Source organism: Cucurbita moschata, unplaced genomic scaffold (genome assembly GCF_002738365.1).
Source record: "Cucurbita moschata cultivar Rifu unplaced genomic scaffold, Cmos_1.0 Cmo_Scf00006, whole genome shotgun sequence".
NCBI classification, from domain to species: Eukaryota; Viridiplantae; Streptophyta; class Magnoliopsida; order Cucurbitales; family Cucurbitaceae; genus Cucurbita; species Cucurbita moschata.
Window position 1 is genome coordinate 5,674,402 of NW_019268522.1, and position 19,617 is coordinate 5,694,018.

Here is a 19,617-nt window from a genome sequence, read left to right on the forward strand (position 1 = left end):
GCTCGCAGTGGTGCTGGTTGATCCGTTTGCTCTACTACTCTGGGCGGGTTTGCTTGTGCTGCAGCATTTCCGACCGTGCAGTTCACGGCGATGTGCCCCTCTTGACCACATCTATAACACGCTCGGCTGCAAGCCATGCACCTCCCACCGTGTAGTCTTCCACAGATAGTGCACCCTTCCTCTCTCCTCCCTCTGGCCCCATCTTGATTCCTGGGGTTCCTGTCAGTACGTCAGGGAGGGCGTCGCTCATCCCATCTAGGAGCGGGTCTGTTATTGGAACGGTGCCTATGTGCTGGTGGTGGACGGTCAGAGCCTCCTGATTCATGAGGACGCTTCTGCCCAATTATAACTGGCTCTTCACGCTGTTTCTCATCCTTTGGTTTCTCTAAAGCCTTTGAAGTTCTCAAGGCTTCCTCATAGGTCTTTGGGTTGAACGCCTCCAACATGCGGCGGATTCTTGGTACCAAACCCAATACACATTTTTCTGTCATCTTTTCCTCAGTGTCCACCATGGACGGTGCGAATCTCTTGAGTCTATTAAACTCTCGGTTGTACTTCTCCACTGTGAGTCCGCCCTGTACCAGGTGGGCGAACTCCTGCTGCTTTTTGAGTCGCTCTGACTTAGGATAATATTCTTTAAGGAAGGCCTCCTTAAATCGTTTCCAGTTCATTGGTCCCCCTTCTCGGTTAAGAAGGGTCTTGTTATCTCTCCACCATATCTCTGCGTCCTTTTGTAGGACGAAGGTTGCACAGGCGACCTTTTGGTTCTCTGGGCACTCCATAGTCTCAAAGGTGGTTTCCACCACTACAATCCACATTTGGGCTTCTATGGGGTCTACTAGGGAACCAGTGAATGGTCGAGGGTCGTATCTCTTGAAATCCCTTATCCAGTTTGAACATCTAACAGGTTGTGGAGGGTTTACTAGGGCATTGGCCTGAGCAGTGGCCTGTGCCTGTGCGTGTGCTTGGGCTTGTTCCTGGGCCTGTTGTAGACTGGCTTGTTGATTGGTTACCAAGGTTTGAATTAGGGCTTGGATCGAGTCACACATCAACCTAGTATTAGCATCTACTCCACCCATTAGGGGTGCAGCTTCAGGTGAGACTTGGAGTGGTAGGGTAGGCTGGGGTGGAGGTTCTACTGGTGGTGGAGGCTCAGCTTGTAGTGGAGCTTGAGGAGGTAGCTCAACTGGCGGTAAGACTGGGGGCGGCGTAACTGTTACCGGCCCAGTCTCTGATCTTTCTTGAGGTGGGCCCCCTACTGCCACACCTCGTCCTACTTCTCTACGACGGGGTCGCCCCCATCCTCGTCTTCCTCTTCCTCTTCCTCTTCCTCTTCCTCTTCCTCGTCCTCTGGGCATGGTTCTATAAACCAATATAAGGTTGCTTAAGTCTAAGGTCTTAATACTATGCATATATATAAATCAATACGCACACTATACAATACATTGTAACGCCAAAGAAGTAAACATTCATCATGCTAAGCATCATATCATGCTACTAACAAAATTACTCAGCATGCAACACATGACATCATACTTTTAAATAAATACGTGGAATATCACAACCATATCAGTAATGTCAACATAAAAAAAAATGCATACGAGTTTTAAAACGTTTCTCTTTTCTTATCTTATGCAAGGCGTACCTGACGGTGACGGGGCATCGACGTTGGGACCGTGGAGCGTGCCAAGCCTACATCGTAGGCTAGTCTACAGAATCTAAAACATAGAGCTCTGATACCAACTGTAACGACCCTAAATTTCCACATATCTAGAGTCGCCACTAACGTCTTATGCTCATCTCTAATGCAGAATAAAAATCTAAGCATGCTCATCTTTATTAGCGGAAAAAATTTAAACTTCAGAATACATTAAAACATTGGAAAACACTGCCGGACTTACGTGTTTCAAACATTGTGCTGGAGTTCAAAAAGATAAAATAAAACGATTACAAATTAATTAATATAAATGAATGAAATGCAAACGCCCTATCCTAACCAAGACTAGGAACTAAATATGCAACTATCTTATGCACGCGCCACAGTCTCTGATCACGATGCCACCGTCAACCGTACATGGGCGCCTTGCCTTTACCTGAAAAAAAAAAAAAACAATATGGCACACGACCGAAGAAATACTCAGTAAGTGACCCCACTATAGGGGCCATGCTAATGAAAACACGTGCAATCATGAATAGGGACCTATCTCTAATCATCTTAGGGGTGCCCTCCAGTCTCGGACAAATTGGATGTGTAGTACTTCCCTACACACGACTCACACGTGCGAATGTGAGTCCCCAGGGCGCTCGCACACCCCTTGGACCCTCTGGTCAAGCTAATCTGTAGTGACGTCCGGAGGTTAGCGGAACCCCATAGTGTCATGCACCTCATCTGTGTGCTTTCGCACCTGTGCGCATTCGCGCTCATCGTAAGCTGCGCGTCCGCAACCATCATCTCTAGGGGAAGTAGCCCTATGCTTATGAACATACAAAATGCATGAGGTCCCTCTAAATCCATCGTAATGTCTCTTCTGACACAACCCTCTAGTCTCATCTCTTTGTTACTCTAGGTAACGCATACTCGTGGATATTTATATTACTATCATTTTCATGCTCATAGGGTTGTGTCCTACGTCGATCTAACGACATGATGCAATATGGCACTCATCATCATCTAGCATGCTCAATATGGAAAACATCATCATATTAAGGTAAAAATCATGCAATCATCATGCTCATCATAATGCCACAACGTGCGTCAAACATATCAAGCGTTACTCAACAAAATATGTATATACTGGCACATAACATCAAGCATCATACAATTTATTTAGCCTATCCTATAGTAAGGCCACTTACTTGGTTGGCCTTGGCCGAAGTACTCCCTAAATCGCTAAACGTAAGCTCCCGTTCCGTGAGAGCTGCTCCCTACGTCCCCGGGGTTTGTTTCCTATCACACCGTCCACCACTTTCCGTTAGTATTTCACAATTAATTTACCTATAATTTAATAAATGTGAAATACGGCTCTGAAACGGCCTCGGATACCTTAATTGGGGCCAAAAACAGATTCGGGAAGGTCGGAATAGTGGAAACCGGGCTGAAAACAGGTGAGCCGAGCCGAACAGCCGCTAGAGGAGCCGCCGGAGCGTCACCGGAGGGAGCCCGAGCCGTTTGTGCCGAGCCGAGCCGAGGGATAGCCTGCGCCGCTGTGTGACACGTGGCAGTAGCAGAGAAAGCCACGTCGGGCGGCAGTGTCGGGTCGAAGCGCGGGTCGCAGCCCGGTTCGGGTCGTGGTTCGGGTCGTGGGCTGTGGAAGGCTACTGGGCCAAGACTAATCGTTGGGCCTCGGCTTACTGGGCTGGGCCGCAGGAGTTTGGTTTGCAGGCCGGCTCAATTGGACCATGGGTCTGGTCTGGGTTGGTTCAACTGAACCGTAGCTTCTGGGCTGGTTTGAGGTTTGGGCCACTGTAGTTGGGCTGGGCCGAAGGCAGAGGCCAAGGGAGGAACGGGCTGGCTCTCCTGGGTTCTGGGTTCGGGTTGACCCGGATCCGTGGATCTCGTCTTCCTTACCCGACTTCTGCCGATTTTCTGGCGAGCTTTCTCTCTCCTTCCCGCGGCGTTTCTGTTGCCGATTTCAGTCCTCTTCCTTCCCTTTTCCTTTTTGTTCATCGTCCTTCTTTCCTTTATGGGAGTTTTGCGGCCTAAAAGCTCCTAAAAGCCACAGATCTAGGAATCGATTAAGAAACCTAATTTTTCGGCCTCGGTTACCGACGACGATGCTTACGAAATAACACAAAACGCACCCTGAGTTATTGTGCTTTCGTTAGGGATCCCTCTTATGGTGGTAATAGGTCGTTTGGTGTCGGTTTGAGGGTGGTTTGAGGGCTCGTCGGAGAAACTGGACACTCCCCGATGTTTGTCCGAAATCTCTCTCTCTCTCTCGAAATTTTCTCTCTTTTCTCCCTTTGCATCTGCTCTGAAACTTTGCACGGTGTCGTGGGCTGAGGGTGGGCATGCTGTGGCCGTCGTTTCGCGTGGGTTCCGCGAAACTCGGCGGTCGCCGAAAAACTCGCGGGTTTTCTGGCGACTGAGTTTTTTTTTTCTTTTTCGTTTTCTCGTTTTCCTTTATTTATTTATTATTATTATAAATATATTTTTTTATTCTTTCTTTCCCGGGTCGTTACAGGATCTATATTCAAGGGTGTACATGTCTTCATCAAATGAATTAAGGTGGGGCTCATCCATTTAATTAGGATCAAATCCAATAAACAAACCATTTTACCTAGACTCAGTAGAGTAATCAATCCTCTTTTTCCTTCCTAAATCAGCCAGTGGATAAGACCCATTTATGTACATTCTTCTCATTTCTAATAATTATAGAGACGCAACTCATTGTGGCTAGTGGCTTATTTAGTCAGAAATTGAATCAAAGAAATAGGCCTTTTTCACTAAGTGGTAGAGTAAGGCCATGGTAAGTAAGGCGTAAGTCATCGGTTCAAATCCGATAAGAATGAAATTAGAACAGTGGATCTTTTCTCTTTCATTTTCATATTGATTTGGTACACACACAGGAATACGGCGAGATTTACGATTCAATCATCCTCTTGGTTGTAGACGTTCTATAGGCAAAAATGACTATTTCCCTTTCGCCACAGAGAAACGGTTATTCCAAGTCACTATGAGCCCTTTCAAAATCTCTTTCTTTGATTCCAAAATAGAAGATAAGATAATAGAGGATAAGATCCATTTCTATCTATGTGCCAAAGATTTTCCATATTGATATTCTTTGGTGGTCCAACAATGTGACGAAGAATAGAAGAAAAGAGAACGAGACTTTCATTTACAGTATTGAGTGAATAATACTACTAACTAGTAGGTCAGGTTATGGACCATAAATGATTTAGATATTTGAAACCCCTTAGCAAAGAAGGGACAGTATCAATCATACCGCAATGATAGACTCGAGGCCCGGAAAATGCTATGAGGTCTTCAAAATGGTTCAAGTTGTTGAATAGGAGGATCACTATGACTATAGCCGTTGGTAAATGACAAATTCTTTCTTAGAGATTATGGATGATTGGTTACGGAGGGACCGGTTCGGTCTTGTAGGTTGGTCCGGGCTATTCCTCTTTCCTTGTGCCTATTGTGTCGTAGGAGGTTGGTTTACAGTACAGGTACAACCTTTGTAACTTACTTAATGGTATACCCAGGGATTGCCAAGTTCCTATTTGGAAGGATGCAACTTCTTAACCGCCACTGTTAACACTCCTGCTAATAGTTTAGCACACTCTTTCGTCTTACTATGGGGTCCTGAAGCACAAGGAGATAGATTTGACTCCTTGGTGTCCATTAGGTGGTCTATGGACTTTGCTTTCTTCGGACTAATAGGTCTTGAATCTTACACGGCAATTTCAATTTGGACTTGCTTGATCTCTTCAATTGAGACCTTATAATGATCATGCAATCGCCGGGACCAATTGCTGTTTTTCTTTCTGTATTCCTGATTTATCTCCACTAGGGCAGTCTAGTCTTCTGGTTGGTTCTTTGCCCCTAGTTTTTGTGTAGCTGCTATATTTCTATTCATCTTTTACAAGGATTTCATAATTGGACATTGAACCCCTTTCATATGATGTTGCAGGTGTATTGGGCGTGGCTATGTGTCATGGTGCTACTGTATAAAATCCCTTATTTGAAGATGGTGATGGATGGTGAAAATAGATTCCTTCCGGGTAACCCAACTCAAGCTGAAGAAACTTATTCAATGGTCACTGCTAACCGCTTTTGGTACCAAATCTTTGAGGTTTTCTAATAAAAAAAGGGGTTATTACATTTCTTTCTCTTATTTGTAACAGTAACTGCTTTATGGATGAGTGCTTGCTCTTGGAGTAGTAGTTGGTCTGGCCCTGAACCTACGTGCCTATGACTTTGTTTCTCAGGAAATCCGTGGGAAGATCCTGAATTTGAGACTTTCTATCTATATACACCCAAAATCTTCTCTTAACCGAAGGGATTCGTACTTTGATGGCGGCTCAAGCAAGATTAGCCTCATGAAAACACACCTTACTTATATTACCTGAGGAGGTTCTACCCCGTGGAAACGCTCTTTAATGGAACTTTCTCTTTTGGAACTTTATCTTTAGCTGGTCATAACCAAGAAAGAATCCCCTGGTTTCGGTGGGAATAAACGACTTATCCATTTATACGGTAAACTACTGGGGGCGGGCTCATGTAGCCCATGCCGGATTAATCGTATTCTGTTCTGGGCCGGAGCAATGAATCTATTCGAAGTGGCTGCCCATCTATGAACAAAGATCCATTTTCCTTCCCCGCCCTCCTAGCTACTACTCTAAGTTGGGGCGTAGGCACTGGTGGGTAAGTAAGTTATAGACACCTTTCCGTACTTTGTGTCTGGAGTACTTCACTGAATTTCCTCTGCAGTATTGGGTTTTGACGGTATTTATCATGCACTTCTGGGACCCGATACCCTTGATCTTTTCCATTCTTCCGTTATATGTGGAAAGATAGAAAGCAAATGACTACTTGGGTATTCACTAAATTAGGTATAGGTTGATTATAGTATTCAAAGCTCCTGATTTGGAGGGCGTATATGATACCTAGGCTCCGTGGGGAGGAGATCTAAGATCAATTACCAACTTGAACCTTAGCCCAAGTGTGATATTTAGGTATTTACTCAAATCTCTGGGGGAGAGAGAAGGATGGATTCTTAGTGTAGACGATTTGGAAGATATAGTTGGGGGGCATGTATGGTTAGTTAGGTTACATTTGTATACTTGGTGGAATTTAGCAGATCTTAACTAAACCGTTTGGCTCGTCGCGCACTTGTATGGTCTGGAGAATCTTACGATAGTTTAGGTGCTTTATCCCGTTTTGGTTTTATTGCTTGTTCTTTTGTCTGGTTCAATAATACTGCTTATCCGAGTGAGTGAGTTTTAGGGGCCGACTGGACCCGAAGCTTCTGAAGCTCAACCAACTGTTTACGTTTCTAGTTAGAGACCTCTTGTAGCTAACATTGGATCAAGGACCTACTCTACTACTGGTTTAGGTAAATATTTAATGCGTTCTCCGACCATAGAGAAAAGGCATTTTGAGGGGAGAGGTAGAAAGAAAGAAAGAGACTATGTGCTTTTTGGATCTGCGTGCTCCTTGGTTAGAACCAATAAGGGGTCCTAATCGTTTGGACTTGAGTAGGCAAAGATATACAATCTTGGCAAGACCTTACGCAGAATATATGACCCATGCTCCTTTAGGTTCTTTAAATTACGGGGGTGGCGTGTAGCTACCGAAATTAATGCAGTCAATTATCTCTCTCCTAGAAGTTGGTTAGTTACCTCTCATTTTGTTCTAGGATTCCCCCCATTTCTAGGTCATTTATGGCATGCAGGAAGGGCTCGGGCAGCTGCCGCAGAATTTGAAAAAGGAATTGATCGACCTCTTCATGACTCTTCTTAACTGAGACAGGCGATCTAATGAAGGCAAAATTCATTGGATTCCACCATATATATATCAGGTTGGACAGATAAGGTTATATTTGAAAAGTCTGACTTTTTCCTTGCCTCAAAACTATCTCTTTTTTTCTTTCTTACGCCGGCCCCTAGCCATATTAGAAGGGGGCTCACTTCCTCCCTCCCTATAACCAATGAAATACTGGAATTTCTTAGCAAGTATCTTGCTTTATTCTGATTACTCCGGGATTCCAACAAAGAGCTAGAATCAAATCCCCATCCGTATGGTCAGCTACAATTTACACAGAACAGATTAAGCAGTCGGAGATAATTAGATGATTTGAGTGCCAAAAAACTTCTTTAAGCCTAAGATAAAGTCTAGACTTCGATTGAGGTGAGGTCATAAGGTAGGTCAGACCCTTCTCAGCTCTTATTAAAACCTTGAGCCAACCAACCCTCAGTCAGAATCAAGAAAGTCTCTCCCCCTAGAGGTAAACCTATTCTGATACGATAAGGAATCACTACAAGGGGAGTAAGATTCGGATTACCTTGTAGATCGAATATCTCAAGCCAAGAACACTTTGTTTGAGATTCGAATCACTCCAGAAGCAAGATCGATCATGTCTAGCTTCAATGATTCTTGTTGATCAAATATCTCAAACACTTGTTTGAGATTCGAATCACTCCACAAGCAAGATTGATCATGTCGAGCTTGAATGATTCTACATGCAATCTAAACTACATAGAGTTGCAAAGAAACTTAGCCATTGGCTAAAGAAAAGCACAAATGCTTCTTTTGATATATCTTCCAAGTCTACTTACAAATACAACATACATGGCTTTATATAGCCTCAAAATGAAACTATTAAAGGCATTCCAAGAGTTGTAACATTCATACTTAATGGCCATAATTAACCATTATGTAAATGTAACCTAAAGTAAATAAAAAGTCTTAAAACACAATAACTCTAAATTATAACCCACCCAAAATTTACAACAATCAAACTTTATTCTTCTTCAATGTAGCATGAATTGAAACATCTTTTGATAATTTTGACAACCTTTTCTTCACATCTTCATTGAAGCATATTGTATGATTGATGTCTCTTGGTTCATATCATTCTCCACTTCTTCAAGAGGATTCGTCCTCGAATCTATTTGTGAAACTTTGCTGCAAAAAATAAGTTATGGAAATACAAAGGACCTCACAACACTCTCTCACGTGTATACACTCAAGGAATTTTAGGCCACTCTGTTTGCACTCATTTACACAAATGAAGCTCTCATTCTCACCTCTCGAAATTTTAAATAGAGCAAAGATTGAATTTTGAACTTTGGGTCGATTAAAAACTAAAAAGATGAAAATAAATAAAAATCAAATTGAGAAGAAACGCAAAGGAGGAAACATATATCCGATCTTGAGCCTGAAGCTCTGATACCAAATGATAAGATAAGGAATCACTACAAGGGGAGTAAGATTCGGATTACCTTGTAGATCGAATATCTCAAGCCAAGAACACTTTGTTTGAGATTCGAATCACTCCAGAAGCAAGATCGATCATGTCTAGCTTCAATGATTCTTGTTGATCAAATATCTCAAACACTTGTTTGAGATTCGAATCACTCCACAAGCAAGATTGATCATGTCGAGCTTGAATGATTCTACATGCAATCTAAACTACATAGAATTGCAAACAAACTCAGCCATTGGCTAAGAAAAAGCACAAATGCTTCTTTTAATATATCTTCCAAGTCTACTTACAAATACAACATACATGGCTTTATATAGCCTCAAAATGAAACTACTAAAGGCATTCCAAGAGTTGTAACATTCATACTTAATGGCAATAATTAACCATTATGTAATTGTAACCTAAAGTAAATTAAAAGTCTTAAACTACATTAATGAAATACAATAACTCTAAATTACTCTAAATTATAACCCACCCAAAATTTATAACAATCAAACTTCATTCTTCTTCAATGTGGCATGAATTGAAACATCTTTTTGATAATTTTGACAATCATTTCTTCACATCTCCATTGAAGGATATTGTAGGGTTGATGTCTTTTGGTTCATATCATATTCCATTGGTCTCCCAATTACATTGCCTCCCCCTCGGACACTTATTCGTTTATAAGCCGGAACGAACCCTCAGCCTAGAGAAAGAGTTGACTAGACTAGGTAATCTCAGCGAATAAAGGATACGAAAAGTAGTTCAGGATAATGAAGAAATCAGGATTATTGCTCTTTTATAGTTCAAGAATAAATAGGAAAAGGAGCGAAGCTGTGAAACCGACAGAGGAGGTGAAGGAGCGAAGATGAAGATAGAGTGTTTGAATAGTGAAACCCGAGTCAAAGCAAGAAGGGACAAGTGATTGAGTGAACGATCATGAATCGTGAAAGAAAGGACAGGATAATTCCTCTTTCTTCTTCTTTAACAGTGAATGAAATCCGGGAAGAGAGAGCCAATTCATTAGCGGCCCTTGTTTACTATTCGTGAAAGAATAAAGAACCATAACAGAAGGGAGTGAGGTAATACCACCCAGCCTTTTTCAAGAGTGAAAGAAGGGACAAGTGATTGAGTGAAGGAAAATTAATCTTGTTTGTTGAGTTGAGTCTTAGTTTGTTTACCGTTCAAGAATCCATAGGAAAAGGAGTGAAGGGAAGATGCTTTAACCTATTTGTTCAAGAGTGAAGGTTTCGTCCATCGTCTTTTGATATGAATCCAACAACTGATCACGTGCATGTACCCGAAGGACCGATTACAAGAAGCAAGGTTAAGAAGATTCAAGAGGCCTATACATTGCATCTTCAAAAGCTAGCTAGTGTACCGGTTGAAACAAGGACTTTTGTGCCCAAAAATCTTTATAACATTCGCATATCAAATCAAGAAGATAATGGAGTGGCTGATATTGGAAAATAATTAGAAGACTTGCCTTTGGTAGTTGAATTACCAATTAAGGAAATTATTAATGCTTTATTTGCTTCCTTTTATATTTAATAGCATTTATTAATAGTTTGTATGAATTGTCTTATATTCTTCAATTTGTATTTAATAGCATTTATTAGTGATTGGTGGCTGAACCATATTATGTTAGGGTTACCTTTTAGACCTATTTAAAGGCATGTAATACTCATGTTTGGGAGATTTTTAGTTGAATACAGAAAAAACCTTTGTGTTTTCTTGATACCCTTTTGGTGTTATTCTTTTTCAAATCTTGCTTTAGGTTTGATGTTTAAACCGATTCATTGAATTAGTTTTGATCAAGCTAATTCTGGAGTGAATTGTCTTGGTATCTAAGAGTGACCATCATAGATTCCAAGTTCGATCTAAGAGTCATTCATCTTCTAACCAGCTCTTGATTGGAATCAATCCGTTAAGTTAGCTTTCTCTGTGAGCGTTTTGCAAGGATTCTAGAAGGACCTCTAGTTTTGCAAATTCCAGCATTGTAGGCGCTTATCATTTGGTATCAGAGCATTTGGTCGACGTTCTTTGGCCGCTCTAGAGGTGAAATATCTTTACTATTATTTTTTTTTGTATCAATCTTGTTTCTCTCTCAGATTATCAAAAAAAAAAAAAAAAAGTCAGCCTTTACATTCTTGACCTAGTACCAAAAGCCTACCTTTGAGTGTTAAACACGAGTGTCCCTGAGTGAAATTTTTGTGAGAAGTGTGGTGAGGTCCCTTGATAACAATGTCACATAATGGAGAAGCAGTACCACCAGTTCCAGATCTTAATACAACCATTCTTCAAGCAATTCAAGGTATGATGAAAATGATGATGGAAGATAGACAAGAAAGAAGGGCGCAACAACAAAGACAAGAACGAACATTACAAGAAGATGAAGGTATAGTAGTACAAGAAAGACAAGTTGATGGTAGATGGAGAGGAAGAAATAACCATGCAACTATTATGCAACCTAGAAGGATGGAAAGAGTACATGAAGATAGAGATGGGGGAGTTAAACTCAAAATCCCGCCCTTTTGTGGAACGGCAGATTCTGAGGCATACTTGCAGTGGGAAAGAAAGATAGAGCATGTGGTTGATTGCAACACCTATAGTGAAAATAAGAAGATGAGACTTGCTATTGCCGAATTTACCAATCATGCTAGTGATTGGTACCAACATCTCAAATCCGAGAGAAGAAGAAAAGAGGAGAATCCAATAGAGACATGGGAAGAACTTAAAGAAGTCATGAGAAAAAGGTATGCTCCAAAACATTATGAAAGAAATTTGAAAACTAAATTGCAAGGTTTGAAGCAAGGAACAAAAAGTGTGGCGGAATATTATCAAGAGATGGAAACTATGATGAAAAGAGCAAAGGTTAGAGAAGAAGAAGAAGATACCATGTCTAGATTCCTTGGAGGTTTGAATCGAGAAATTGCTCATCTTGTTGACAGAAATCCACCACCATATCTGGAAGATATGTATCATTATGCTCTCAAAATTGAAGACCAATTGAAGGAAGAAAAAGAGCATTCAAAAAGGTACACATCACGAACTAGCATCTTTTCAAATTCTAATACTTGGAACAAGGATAGTTTTATGAATAAAAATGATTCGATGTCACCAAAAGGAAAGTTTGTGACTGCTAAAAGAGTGGAGGCTGAGAGTTTCAATGGTAAAATGAATGAAGCTTCAAAGACGGTAAAAGAGAAGTCTAGTTCTATTCAATGTTGGAAGTGCAAAGGATTTGGACACATGAGCAAAGAGTGTGTTAATGAAAAAGTTATGGTGATACGGAATGGTATACTTGATTCAGATGATGAATGTGAGGATCATGATTCACAGCTTGTGGAAGAAATCGCCGCATATGATGATGAGTATGTTGAAGAAGGTAATTCCATATCTTTGATCACAAGAAAGGTACTCAATGTTCAAATCAAGGGAGAGAAATTTGAATATCAAAGGGAAAACTTGTTCCACACAAGATGTTTGATCAAAGCAAACCCATGCAGCTTGCTGATTGATGATAGTGGAAGTTGCACAAATGTGGTAAGCAGTTTCCTTGTAAAAAGACTTCAACTTTCTGTCCATCCACATCCAAAACCATACAAACTTCATTGGTTAACAAACAAAGAAGAATTTAAGGTGAATTCCCAAGCTCTTATTTCTTTTACTCTTGGAAGATATAAAGATGAAGTTCTTTATGATGTCGTACCAATGCATGCGGGGGACATCTTTATCGGCCGACCTTGGCAATATGATAGAAAGGTAACATTTGATGGTTTCATGAACAAGTATACTTTTACTTTGTGTGGGAAGAAATTTACTTTACTTCCATTGTCTCCATATGAAGTACATTGTGACCAATTGAAATTAGAGAAAAAAAGAACAGAATCTGAAGAACAACAGTGGAGAGAAGAAACTAAGGTAAAGGTGAGAAAAAAAAAAGTGAGAAAAATAAAAATTCAGTTCTTGTCCGGAAAGAACGATGAATTTGATTTGAGGACAAATCCTTTTAAAGAAAGGGGGGATGATATGAATCCAACAACTGATCACGTGCATGTACCCGAAGGACCGATTACAAGAAGCAAGGTTAAGAAGATTCAAGAGGCCTATACATTGCATCTTCAAAAGCTAGCTAGTGTACCGGTTGAAACAAGGACTTTTGTGCCCAAAAATCTTTATAACATTCGCATATCAAATCAAGAAGATAATGGAGTGGCTGATATTGGAAAATAATTAGAAGACTTGCCTTTGGTAGTTGAATTACCAATTAAGGAAATTATTAATGCTTTATTTGCTTCCTTTTATATTTAATAGCATTTATTAATAGTTTGTATGAATTGTCTTATATTCTTCAATTTGTATTTAATAGCATTTATTAGTGATTGGTGGCTGAACCATATTATGTTAGGGTTACCTTTTAGACCTATTTAAAGGCATGTAATACTCATGTTTGGGAGATTTTTAGTTGAATACAGAAAAAACCTTTGTGTTTTCTTGATACCCTTTTGGTGTTATTCTTTTTCAAATCTTGCTTTAGGTTTGATGTTTAAACCGATTCATTGAATTAGTTTTGATCAAGCTAATTCTGGAGTGAATTGTCTTGGTATCTAAGAGTGACCATCATAGATTCCAAGTTCGATCTAAGAGTCATTCATCTTCTAACCAGCTCTTGGTTGGAATCAATCCGTTAAGTTAGCTTTCTCTGTGAGCGTTTTGCAAGGATTCTAGAAGGACCTCTAGCTTTGCAAATTCCAGCATTGTAGGCGCTTATCATCTTTCTTCGTTTACAGTCTTTGAAGGGAAAGAAAATAAAGTATAGGTTCAGTCTCATTGAGTTGAGTCCGTATTTCCAGTTCCAAAATAAATAGGTGAAGTAGCTCAGCCGAGGAAAAGGTTTCTTCTTCCTCTTTTCTTACATTCTCGTCAGGTGAAGATGAAGTAGCTTATGAGTTTACTACTCGACTGTAAAGTGAAGGCAAGGTCATATCGATTCCGGAGCAGTTAAGTTAGATTCTCCCTTTAGTCTTGAACTGTAAAGAAAGGTTCTGAAAATAGCTTGACTTACCTCCAGAAATAGGGGAAGGAGTTCCATCCGGGCAGGCAGTCAGGTAATATCGGGGTGAAGGAGAAAGATTAGTTCAAGAGTTCAATCTATCTGGTTCAGTAGTTTACCGAGTGAAATCAGGTTCAGGTTTGAGGTCTCTTTCCTTTAGAATTATACCTCATCAGTCGATTTTAGCCCTAAAAATCAGGGAAGGATAGCATTTATTTCTTTATGGTCTTTACACGAGTGAAAGAGGGGACAAGTGATTGAGTGAAGTTCTACAACTCTTTCATCTTAGTTTACAGTTCTATCTGGGAAGGGAATACTGTCATTCCGGTCAGGTAATAGATTAAAAGGTTACGGAGTTTAGTTCTTCAGTAGTTAAGTTCGTAAACAATCATTAATCTGGATTCTTTTCTTACAGTTCAATCTGGTGAAGGAGAGAGAATGAATCCTGAGTATTGATCTTTTTCATACGATGCGCCTCCGGGGAATACAATCCGTTGTGTCGTAAGTGGAGTAGGTTGTTGCAACCGCTGTTCTCTTCCTTAGAAAAGCTGATAGTTGGAGAGGGGTGAAAAAGCGAGATCGATAGGTGAAGGAAATGGAATTGTTTAACCGACAGGTGATTCAGCAAAGCAAGAGAAGGAGTCTTTCAACACTTTCTCATCCATACAGCCTATCTATTTACCTCGCTCGTTCAGTAGTTCAGGCTAATTGTTGTTTCGTCTCCCTTCTTTCTTTCACAGTAAAGGAAGGATACGTGATTGAGCTGCAAGGAATTTACTCTCTAAACACAGTAAGTAAAAGGGGTTACGGTTCAGGTTCTTCTTCTATCTAGCTTTACCTCCTGAAATAAAGGGCATATCGGTTTCTTCTTCTTTGAGAATTAATCTTTCTTGTCTTGCTTCAGTCTTGGCAGCTAATGATTCGCCTCTCCCTGATTTGACGGGGTAAATAGGTTCAAGTTAAGTAGCTCTCGGTTCAGGTTCCTTCTTTATCATACATGAATTTACTCTCTTGTAAAGGTTCTTCAATCAAATGGCTTTACCTTGTGAAAGAGCTCAAGAAGGGACAAGTTCAGGAAATGGAATTGTTCAACCGATAGGTGAAGGAGTCAACTCTCATTCATCTTTCTTACAGTCAAAGTGTGAAAAAGAAGGATTGAATATGCTTTCTTTCCCTTGTTTGTTTACTTTATGAGCGAGGTGGAATAAATAGGTTCAGTAGTTAAGGAAAGAAGAGATAAGAGACCGTAAAATAGCTTGACCTCCTTTACTATGAATAAATAGGAATAGGAAAATGAGCAAAGCAGCAATGAGACCTCGTTGTTGTAGAGGCGAATGAGCAAAGCAACTCGACTCAAATGAAGAGGAGTGAAGGAGAATTCATAGAATATGCTTGACCTTGTTTGTTCAATTAGGAAAAAGGAATAGAAGTTCAAGTAAAGGAGTTCAACAACTCGACCAAAGGGAGAGGAGTGAAACAGCTCGACCAAGAGGGAGAGGAGTGATGCTGTGAAACTGACAGGGGAGGTGAACGAGCTCTGCTGTGAAACCTTAAGGGGAGGGGCAGGAGCGAAGCTACTTTACCGACAGGGAAAGGAGTAACATCAGGGGAAAAAGGAATATCTGATTCTGCGCATCTTACTCAATCTTGACTTTCTTCTTTTCTTTACTCGACTGTAAATATAAAGGGAATATCTAATTCTTCTTTCATTCTCGTCAGGTGAAGGATTTCATGAATTTAGCTTTCCCTTGTTCAATCAGGGAAGGGTCCGGAGTTCTTTCTCTTTTCTTTACTCGACTGTAGAAGAAGAAAAAGGTATTGAAGATAGAAGTTTAATCATTCAATACAAACAACCATGTAACAAAGGAGAAGAGGAGCTAATCACCGCTTTACTGAGTTTACTATTCAAGAATCAATAGGTGGTGAAGTAGCGTAGTTCAGGGAGATAGAGGGGCAGGGGAAGGTAATAGCTTGACCTACAGAAAGAAGGTCAGGTGTCATAGAGTAGAGGAAAAGAAAAGCTGAAGGAGAATTAATAGGAGAGTAAGTAGAGAGAGGATCAAGATCAGTTAATAAAGAAGAAATAGATAGGTTCAGGATAATCTTGAGTATTTCTCTTTTATAGTTCAATCAGGGAGAGAGAGTCAATTCAATCCTCAGCTGCTTGACCGAGTGAAAGAGTGAAGGGACATGAACGATCTAGAATCTTGAGTCTTTCCTTCCTTCCTGTAAACTCTCATTCTTGTTTCGCCTTGACCTTCTTTACAGTTCCAGAATAAATAGGTGAAGGAGCACAACAATGAATGAGACAGACCGATAGGTGAATGAGCTTGACCCTCTCTCCAGTTTACCTTCCTTGTTCAATTAGTAGGAGCTTGAGTCTGAACTCTCCTGTTCCGGAGCTTGACCTGATTCTCATCCATCCAGCGTATGTTACCTCCAGAAATAAGGGAAAGAAAGGAAAACAGCCCTAAATACCGGGAAAATAGCCCTCAAAATAGGGAGAGGCCATGGAATTGTCCCAAAGGCGAATGAGCTTGACCTGAAAGAATAGGTTCCGGAGCTCTCCTGTAAAGCAGCTAATCTTTCGTCGTCGTCTTTCCTGTCCCTGAATTTCTGACTTCCTGTTCCGGTTCAGTCGCTTGCTTCTTTATCTTACTGTTCAATCTGGTTCGCTCAGTACTTATTTCGTTTACCTCGTTCCTTACGGTCAGGGAATTGTTCAAGAGTTCAACCTGTGGCAGGCAATGGAATTAATTGTTCAAGAGTTTCGGTTCAGGGGAGGAGTGAAATCTGGTTCCGGTTCCGTATAGAATAGAAGCTAATAGTTTATAGGAGGTTCACTCTCATTCATCGATAGTCTTTCTTGCTTTCTTCTTTCCTTCCCTTCCGGTTCAGTAGCGCAGGGAACATCCTTTCATTTGTTTACGAGGTATAGGAGTCAACTCTAATTCATCTTTCCTTACGGTTCAGTAGCTTATCTTTCTTTCCTGTCCCTGAATTATTTAACCACTGTAAAGGAGAGAGGAGGGAATCTTTCATTTCATCTTCAGTCTCATTCTTCTTTTCCTTACTATCCCTTGTTGTTGCGAGAATGATGAATGAATGACAAACAGAGACTAAAGCAAGTGTTGGATTCAAAGCTGGTGTTAAAGATTCTAAATTGACTTATTAGACTCAAACTAAAGATAGTGAGATCTTGGCAGCATTACGAGTAACTTCTCAACCGGGAGTTCCACCCGAGGAAGCAGGGGCCGCTCTAGCTGCTGCTAAATCTTATACTGGTACATGGACAACTGACCGATGGGCTTACCAGTCTTGATTGATCCTTACCTTAGAAAGGACAATGCTATGGATGTTCCCGCTAGAGAAGAAAATCAATATATTGCTTATCTAGCTGCCCCTACTAGACCCTTTTGAAGAAAGAAAGGTTCTGTTACTAACTGACTTCCATTGTGGTTAATTGGATTCAAGGCTCTGCGTGCTCTACGTCTGGAGTATTTGCCAATCCCTACTGCTTATATTCAAACTGCCTCATGGTATCTAGGTTCAAAGAGATAAGTTGAACAAGTATGGTTGCCCTCTTCTATTGGGATGTACTATTAATAAACCTAAATTGGGATTATCTCCAAAGAATGAATTATGGTAAGAGCTGTTTAGGAATGTCTACAATGCTACTGCGGATGAGAAGAAATGATGAAGACAAAGGAAGGGCTATATTTGCTCGAGAATTGGAAGTTCCTATCGTAATGCATAAATACTTAACTGGTGGATTCACAGCAAATCTTAGAAAGGAAAACAGCAGCTACTTCAACTGAATATGCTTTACAGAGTGAAAAAAGGTAAAAGACAAAGAGAATGAATTTCATATGCTTTACCGAATAAAAGTAGAATGAATCTTGAGTAGAGTCTTTCCTTCCTTAATGCAATAACTGAACACTGCTTACTTAGTATAGTTATCAAGTCTTGGAATAAAGAGGACGGAAGCCACTTTGTTTACTATGTTTCAAGGATTGAATGAATAAGAAGTCTTTCTTCTCTTTTTCTTTGAGACCTCCTTCAATTTGGTTCAGGAGCAAAGCTGTGAAACCGACAGGGGAGGTGAAGGAGCGAAACCACTTTACAGTTCGGGTCAGGCAGGGAATAGAAGCCGAGGTTCAGGAGCGAGTGAGACCAACAGGTGATTGAGCGAAGAAGCCATGAGACCGATAGGATAGGGAGAGGAGTGAAAGATCATTCATCTCTTTTCTTACTGTTATGGAGTGAAGGCAATGGAATAGCTTGACCTAATTCTCAGACAGCTGCTTTACCGACTCAAAGAGGAGAGGGAAGAAGGAGCGACTTCACTTTCCCCCCTTGTTTACTGTGAATGAATAAATAGGGACAAGAATGCATCTTGTTGAGTCTTTCAATGAAAGACTTTCGAGAACTGTCCCAAATTTCTTCTTCCTGTTCCGGAGTCAACTCTCATTCATAAGCTTGACTTTAACCACCTATTGCTTTCCCCCCTTGTGAAAGAAAAGAGCTACTTCAACTTCATATGCTTTACCTAGTTCAGTAGGTTCAGTCTAATGAGTCTTGTCTTGCTTCAGTCTCTCATTCATCTAGAATTGAGGAGAAGAAGTAGTTAAGTAAAGGACAGGCGAAGGCAATGGAATAGCTTTCCCGAGTTTACGAGAGGGTTGTTGAATAGGAATAAGGAGAAAGATCAGAGACCGAGTTGTAGAGGTTCAGTCACTTCTCATCCAATCAAGCCTATTTCCCTTGTTTACAGTTCAGGAAAGAAATAAAGAAAGAATAGTCTTTCCCTCGTTCAGTAGTTCACTCTCATTCATCTTTAGTGTTTACAGTTCAGGTAATGGAATAGCTTGACCTTCAAATCCTCCTGTTTACCTCCTTCAATAACAGATGGGAATACAATATAAGGAGTCTTTCAGGAAGTAGCTTAGGGCATATCAGGGCAGGTTCAGTCAGTCGCTTCGCTTAATCTCTCCTCTCCCTTCTAGTTTCGGCTTGAAAGACTTCCTCCCTTCTTTATTCCAGGTCAGGTGAAGGAAGTCGCTTCGCTTAATCTCTTTTCTTTTCCCGACTGTAAAGGTTCAAGACTGAGTGAAAGAAGAGAATGGAATTGTTCAACCAACCAACAGGTGAATGGAAAGAACAGAGAAGAGACCATAAAGGATAGGTTCAGGGGAAGGGTTTCCTTCAGTAGCTCAGCGAATATCGGTGAACAATCACTTCCTTCGAATAAGGAACACTAACTGCACACTGTTACAGATATATTCCCATCAAAGAACACTAACTGCACACTTCCTAGAGCTAAAATAGGTTACGTACGGCCGGAAAGACGGTGAACGATGTAGTTAAGGAGACAAAACTAAAGCTAAGTAGCCAACCAAGGTTACAGACAGAGAAGAAAGAATACCGAATACCAAGCTTTCCTTAAGGAATCCTTTTACAGCTAAAGCAAAGAAGAGAAATTAAATCAGGTTACGGAACAGGGGAAAGAAAGAGTGAACCCATCTTGTCTTGTTTAAGCCTTTCTCTTTCGTCTTGAAACAAGTTCCTCTTATTATGCAGTTACTTTGACTATTGATTCAACATAAACTCTCTGGCTTTAGTCTGACAGTGAACTCGAATTAAGCA

The 19,617-nt window shown here is 40.6% G+C and overlaps 1 protein-coding gene and 1 pseudogene across 1 annotated transcript; one reads left to right on the forward strand and one right to left on the reverse strand.

Moving 5' to 3' along the window:
- Window positions 1–230: 230 nt before the first annotated feature.
- LOC111443840 lies at window positions 231–1,358 on the reverse strand. Its single transcript, XM_023081666.1, has one exon. It carries the CDS (start codon window positions 1,356–1,358, stop codon window positions 231–233), a length of 1,128 nt encoding a protein of 375 aa, XP_022937434.1.
- Window positions 1,359–5,043: 3,685 nt separating this feature from the next.
- On the forward strand, window positions 5,044–17,789 carry LOC111443841 (annotated as a pseudogene).
- The last annotated feature ends 1,828 nt before the right edge of the window (window positions 17,790–19,617 follow it).